At 51.1% G+C, this 7349-nt stretch overlaps 1 protein-coding gene across 1 annotated transcript in view; it reads right to left on the bottom strand.

The window, feature by feature from the left end:
• Positions 1-6231, bottom strand: part of SLC2A11 (solute carrier family 2 member 11) — a 21678-nt gene extending 15447 nt beyond the window's left edge. Inside the window, 2 exon segments of the mRNA XM_003803290.3 lie at positions 1854-1952; positions 6204-6231. Coding sequence (XP_003803338.1) covers positions 1854-1952; positions 6204-6224 — 120 coding nt within the window. The 5' untranslated portion in view covers positions 6225-6231.
• Positions 6232-7349: the final 1118 nt, after the last annotated feature.

The following is a 7349-nucleotide window of genomic DNA, read 5'->3' as shown; positions in this document are numbered from 1 at the left end:
CTTGAGCCCAGGAGTTGGAGGTTGCTGTGAGCGTGATGCCATGACACTCTACCCAGGGGGATAGCTTGAGGCTCCGTCTCAAAAAAAAAAAAAAGAAAAAGGAATGCCACTGACACCATTGCTCACTCTGTATCTGATCTTTCTTCAAATCCTTTTGGTATACTTTTTATTTTATTTTATTTTATTTTAAGACAGGGTCTCAACTGTGTTCCCCATGCTGGTTTCAAACCTCTGGCCTCAACTCCTATCTCAGTGGCCTCCAGAGTTGGGGGCTTAACAGGTGTGAGCCATCTGCCCCCCTCCAAATATAATCCAGCTCTTCATCCTGCACGACCCCCATGACATCTGCTCATTTGGCCTCCCTTTAGCAAGAGTTCTGTTAGGACAGTTTAGCCAGAATCCTTGGTCTCCTTTAAATAGTCTTCCTTACTGTTCCTTGACAACTGTCATTGGGTAGTTTTTTTTTTAACAGTTAGAATAGTATTTTAAAACACTATTCAGTTGGGTAGTGGGCACCTCTGAGCCTGGGAGAGTCTCCTTTGGGGGTTTGGTGATACCCGCGGGAGGTAAAGTCTGATAGCATCCTGGACAGATGGAACCCTCTCCAGTCTGTCTGCACTGAAGGGTTGCTCAAATGCCTAAAACTGAATAAATAAACAAGCCAATGCAGCCTACTCAGCCCTCCCTTTGTAAACCCTTTCATTTCATCCTTTCTTTAAGGGACCGTGGGCTGTTTCTGCCCAGAAGGTGCCCCCCCTCCACCTAGGACACATTCCTCTGGTGAAGTTCTCTCACTTGCAGCCCATAGTTCCTGTATAAAGATGATCACCTGACCCAGACCTGGCCAATGTAAGTATTCCGCTCTCCTAACTTGACTGAGCTAGGAGTGGGCATGTGATCCACACCAGCCAATCAGACTTTTCCCAGACTAGCACTAACAGGGAAGGCTTTTGTTGGTGGGGAGACTTATCCTGGCAAGAAGCTTCTCTTTTGCTCACTGGGTGTGAGAACAAGGCCAGGCAAGGCAGGAGAGCCACAGTTCTGTCCTGTTTCTGCAGCAGCCCCCCCAACCCCGTGTAAAACCTCCCATCACATCATTCCCAGTTTCACCACTAGACACTAAAGCAAACCAGGAGAGACAAGATGGGCGCAAAACCACCAACACACAACCCGAGTGAGAACATCGCATGGAGGACCGGGGAGGGAGGAAGGCTGCAGGAAGCACGGGGTATCTGGCGTGGGCTTCTGCTTCTGCAGGTGAGGCAGAGGAATGGAAGGAGTCTTCGAGGACGGGCTGTGCCTTGGAGATTTAGGAAGTACATTTAACTTGCTTTGGTACCAAGTTGGGGGAAGATGGTATACAGGGAGGAGGTTCTGATTCCAGGAGACCTTGAACTTCAGGTGGGTGAGCCTGTCTTTATTCCTGTAGGTACTAGGGGGGCCACAGATTGTTTCCAGGCAAGGGAGTGGCTTGACAAAACGTACAGGAATCCAGAAGGGGAGGGAGACCGTTGAGGAGGCTGGACCAGAGCTGGGCCCTGGCAGAGATATTGAGAGAGATTGCAGGTAGTTAGAAAGGACTTGGTTGTGAGAGGGGGTGAGAAGCATCCAAACTGGCCCCTCAGTATTAGGCGGAGGGGGCAGTCATCAGCTGAGATTAGGGACTCAGGAGGACATGTAGTTTGGGGGAGGATGCAGAGCCCAGTTTGAACCTGCAGGAGCCTGTGGGTCACCCCAGTGGGGAGGAATTCATGGGACAAAGCTCCACCAAGTGGATGGGATGCTCCCACAGCAGGCAGCTCTCACTCTTTACCCAGTACCCCTCACTGACAGTGGGCATGAAGGGTCCATACCAAGGTCAGGGCATTGATAATGGAGAGGTTGTAGCCAAACTGAAAAGTCCCACCAATGCCAGCTGCACAGACGGTCAAGAGCAGGACCCTGCCCTGAATCTGAGGAGACAAAAGAGGGCACAGAGTGACCAATTAACAACCTCCACCCCCACCACACCTGCCAATCACAGCATTGCAATTAATTTTAATTAGGTGGTGATGTCCTCACTTTGCAGATGAGGAAACTGAGGCATAGATGGGCAGAATTACCTGGGCCACATGGCTGGCAGGTAGCAGAGGAACCCAAGCCTTCTGTTGAGGCCAGGCCCCCACTACGCCCTCAACCCAGCCATCCCTCACCAGCATTTTCCTGAGATATGGGGAGCAGTTCCTGGCCCTCATTGCTGGGCTCCCCGAGTGCATCTGCTGAGTTCTGGGAGGACAACCCCTGAGCTGAGGCCGCAGTAGAGTGAAGAAGCACCTCCAGCATGACAGGAGCCCCTAAACTCCAGTGACTTGGCCCAGGGAAATACTCTCTAGCAGAGTGGCTGGGCCCCAGGGATCTGGGCTGACCTTGCTTCTTTTGCCTCTCACCAGTGTGGTCTACGGTGAGGATAAGAAAAAGGGCCACATGGGTCCCACTGCTGTGTCTGCGCAGTACAGCAGTAGGTGGTCCTCATTCTTAGATGCAAAGAATGAGCACAACCCAAATTTAAAATAAAGTATTTCATGGGCTGTGGATAAGGGTCAAGGCACAGTGTAAACCACAAACCAGGATAGGAGCCCAGGCTGACAGTGATAAATGTAATGGCCCAGCAGGAAAGATTATCAACAAAATTTGCTTGCATCCAGCATGCCTCTGCCAGTTCCTTGCCAGAAGCCTGAAGCTTCCTCTCTCCTGCCTTCAGACACAGAGGAGGATCTGGAACTGATTCACCCAGATGTAATATGACAACTAGGTAATAGGTAACACAAGATGCAGCCCTCCATAGCAGTCCTGGACAACCAGATCAACACTTGCCTATCTCTGAAGCCCATTCCAGCCAGAGAGGATGCACATTGGTGTGAAGACATTTGGAAGCTAAACTGTGAGTTAAATGCCAAGTGTTTTAAAAAATTACTTTGTCTTAATACAACCTTATGTGTTCTGAAAAAAAGGAGGGGCCACATTTATACAGGTGCAGGGACTTGCGGTCACAGAGAGCAGCCAAGAGGCAGTGTAGGTATTGGGGTGCCTAGTCCCAGCACTGCCCTTACTCCCTTACCCTCTCTATGTCACTTCCTTATCTGGACCTAGAAATAATGATGCCTACCCCCAGCTGGGTACCTGTGAGCAACTTGCTCTTGGTACCATAAATCATCAGTCTCCAAACTTCTTGGCACCAGGGACTGGTTTCATGGAAGACAATCTTTCCACAGAAAAATTAAATCTCACAGGAGGAATCTGATAGGAGACGGAGCTCAGAGGTGATGCAAGCGATGGGGAGCAGCTATAAATACAGATGCCACTTTGCTCACCTCCTACTTTGCACCCCAGTTTCTAACAGGCCATGGGCCAGTAATGGTCCACAGCCTGGTGGCTGGGGACCACAGCCATAAAGGACAGCTTTTCATACTAGTGCAACACTCTTAGAGTGGAGGGAGAATTCCTCAAGACACCAAGACTTAAGGGACTCAGTACCCTGATGCCCCATCCCATTTAGTTGGTATTATTTTAGGGATTCTCAAAATTATTTATTTATAATTTTTTATTACAAAATGATATGTTTGGAAAATTCAATATTCTGTGTATACCAAAAGCTCTCCACTCCCCCAAAAGCATAACAATGAAGTGCTTCCCTCAGATATTTTTGTAGGCATTTGCAAAGTACTTGACTTTACAAAAATCAAACTGTTGATCTCTTCCCCCAATGTCATACCATCTTTCTTGTCCTGGGAAATTGTCCTGCAGATATAAAGTCCTGCAGTCCAATTTATTGTTATTTTGAATACTTAAAACATAAGTTTCATGAGAGAAGGATGTTTGGCTAAAAATGTTCTGAACAATTTCCAGAATCTGTGGACTATTTATTCACTCAGCAGTCAAATACTGAGTGTCTGCTCCAGCCAGGAAGTGTGCTGGGAGACAGGTGCAGCTGAGGAAGAAACAGAGGTGTATTCACCATTAGGTGAGACACTGTGCTTGGGGGTAGGGGAGGACAGGATGTGGCTTTGGAGGGCAGGGTCCTACTGAAGACCTTGCCACAGGCCTGAAGACAGGGAGTGACAGGGACCCTGGCTGCCTCCAAGTTCCTGTAATACCTAGTAACTCTTTTGTTAACTGGAAGTCGCAGAAAGAAGCCTGGTGAGAACCCCAGAGTCTGGTCCCACTGGAGCGGGGTCAGAATGAAAACTCCCCTCAGACAGTAGATCTGAAGGGATCAGCAAGATACAGTGCTTGATGACAGCTGAGCCCATGTGGCAAGGGATGCTGACACGTCTCCAAGACCACACAAAATGATTTAATTCAAGAGCATGGAAGGCCAGGTGCCATGGCTCACACCTGTATTGCTAACATTCTGGGAGGCCAAGGCAGGAGGATCCCTTGTGTTCAGGAGTTGGAGACCAACCTGAGCAAGAGTGAGACCTTGTCTCCTAAAAAATTCCCCAGGCATTGTGGCAGGTGTCTGTAGTCCCAGCTACTGAGGAGGCTGAGGCAAGAAGATTACTTGAACCCAGGAGTTAGAAGTTGCTGGGAGCTAGGCTGATGCCAGGGCACTCTAGTCTGGACAACAGAGTGAGACTCTGCTCCCAACCCCCTCCAACAACAACAAAAAGCTTATAGAGAACCATGCCTGGTCATGGTAAGCATTCGAATATTAGCTATGATCGTGATTATTTTGACTCAGTGAACAAATATCTATTGCTCCCTACTGTGGTCAATAAACCTACTATTCTAGGTCCTGAGGACACAGCAGAGAACAAAAAGACAAAATCTGTGACCTCAAAGAGCTTCCCTTCCAGTGGGGCAAGATAAGCATAGTCAGCTGGTGCTACAGACTTAAAGCAGGGAAGGGGATAGGTAGTATAGGAACAGGGTGGTGAGGCAGGACTCCAAGTCAGAGCCAAGAGGGAGGAGAGAGGTGAGGGTGGGAAACAGTCACAGGACTGGGAGAGAGGCCAGGACTGCAGTGCTGTGGGGAGGTACTGCCTCACCGGTACGGTGACCTCCAGGAGGACCCAAGGACTACGCAGGCATCGCTGGGATGCCCCGGGCCCGGTAACCCTGCGATGGCTCACAGGTCATCCCTGGGCATGAACACCTATTACGCTCCTCCGATAACACAACCTAACTCCGTTGTACGCACAAGCACAGTACTTTTATACGTTTGATACCTTCTCTTAACCCTTCAGGGCGGCTGTGCCTGGCAGTTCATGGGGGTTTGTAATCTCTCATCTGAAATGCCCAGCCTGGAAAATTTCAGAATTCAGAACTTTTCCGACCGCGGGAGGGCATCGGGCATTCGGAGGAAAAGGGACCCATCAGGATCTTCTGTCCCAGGGAAATCCCGGTAGTCAGCGGCGCGCCGCAGACTGTAGGCAGGGCGCATGCGCGCGGAGGGAAGGGCGGAGCGAGTCCGAGCTGGGCGTGAGGACCTGGCGCACGCGTAGAGAGCGTTTTAGAAGCGCGGCTCAGTCCAAGCGGGCTCAGACACGCAAGCGCAGTGGGTGGTGCGGGAGGTCTGACAAACTGAGGGAACACTCAGTACCTACTGGTGCCAAGCCGAGCGGACAGAACTCAAGTGCAAGGACAGTGGGGCTCAGAGCGGCCCGACTATAGGCGGAGGGCAGCTGAGGCGCATGCGCAGGCCCACAGGGTTTAAGTGGGGGAGGGGTTGGGGATGCGCAGCTGCTAGGGGTTCACCTGGGTCCGAGGCCGTAAGGGTGGCTGCTCATTCTCCATCCGGCCCTTTCCGCAGCCCTGAAGCTGAATGGCCACTCACTCCGTATTCAGCCAAAGCCTAGGGCTCATCTCTGCAGACCAGGAGGGACCTCTGGTCCGAGGTCATCTCGGCCGAGCCCCTGCATTCCAGGTCCCGGCAAGCGACGCTGTTCGTCGTGCTCCCGAGTCCTCCTCCCCCTCTGCCGCCTGAACTGAATCTCTACCGGCGCCCCCCGCTCGCTGTCCGACACCGACCTGTGCGTTCCCCCACGCTCGGCCTCCTTTTCTCCCACCTGCTGCCCCTGCCCGGGAGCTCTTGGATGGCCGAGCCGGTGATTCTGCACAGACACCCCTCACCCCGACCCCGCCACAAACGGCCTCAGTTCAGACGTCCCCATTTTTTCCCCAGAGGACGGACAGAATTAGGAGGGACCGCATTGCCGACCCACCAGTTTCTGGAGCGCCGTCATCTCTCCGTCCTGGTCAGAGGGAGTGACTTGGCGAAATGCAGAGGGGGTTGCCGCCTGGGGACATATGGTGGGAGAGGCCAGTCCCGCCTACCGACTGGAAGTCTTGAGACGGGATTAATCTTTTATTCCTAGGTCTGGTGCGATTCCTATGCCAGTAATCCTCGCACTGTGGGAGGTTGAGGTGAACAGATCATCTGAGCATAGGAGTTAGAGAGCAGCCTCAGCAAGAGAGAGACCCCCATCTCTAAAAATAGTTGGACTTTGTGGCCGGAGCCTCTAGTCCCAGCTACTTGGGAGGCTGAGGCAAGAGAATCACTTGAGCCCCAGAGTTTAAGGTTGCTGTGAACTGTGACGCCAGGGCAAAAACAAAACAAAAAATCTTATTCCTCAGGGCTTCTGGGCTCTGCATGGATTCCAGGAGGTGTACAAAGACCCGCTGAAATCAGACTTGATGAAGATGCTATTTGTGGTCTTAAAAACACAGAGCTGGAATTGACCTTAGAAAGTCATCTGAGCAAAATCTGTGATAGGGGGGCCCATATACCGAGGTTGACAGATTAAAACCCAGCCTCGGCCAAACTGCAACAAAAAAATAGCCAGGCATTGTGGTGGGCGCCTGTAGTCCCAGCTATTCGGGAGGCTGAGGCAAGAGAATCGCTTGAGCCCAAGAGTTGGAGGTTGCTGTGAGCTGTGACGGCACCACACTCTACACGCCACAGCACTCTACCGAGGGAGATAAAGTGAGATTGTCTAAAAAAAAAATAATAAATAAATGTAAGGTCTCTCAATAGCCTCAAACAAACCTCCCTCCTGCCTCTGTGTCCTCACTTGCCCCTCCTCGTTTGTTCGTGCCTAATTAGAAGGTTTTGTCCTAATGCTGTGCTCTCTTGGGGCCTGGGCAATTCATTTAGTTTTTTGCTTCAAGCCCCATGCTGGACCCTCTTTTAGGCTTTTTTAAGGTCCTGGGTACCTTAAGTTCTCTGAGAAAAAATAGACATGCCTGACCCTTCTCCCTCTTTCTTCTTTTTTCGATTTTCGCTCCTGGGTTTTGGGAGACAAGGGACTCCTTCTTTTCCACCCGGGTGGGGGACGGACGTCTGAGACAGGGGAGCTAGCCCTTTCATC

Source organism: Otolemur garnettii, unplaced genomic scaffold, assembly GCF_000181295.1.
Source record: "Otolemur garnettii isolate 467f Iridium unplaced genomic scaffold, OtoGar3 scaffold00292, whole genome shotgun sequence".
In the NCBI taxonomy this organism is placed as follows: domain Eukaryota; kingdom Metazoa; phylum Chordata; class Mammalia; order Primates; family Galagidae; genus Otolemur; species Otolemur garnettii.
The sequence above is the reverse complement of the archived record's forward strand: the minus strand, read 5'-3'. Positions and strand labels throughout refer to the sequence as shown.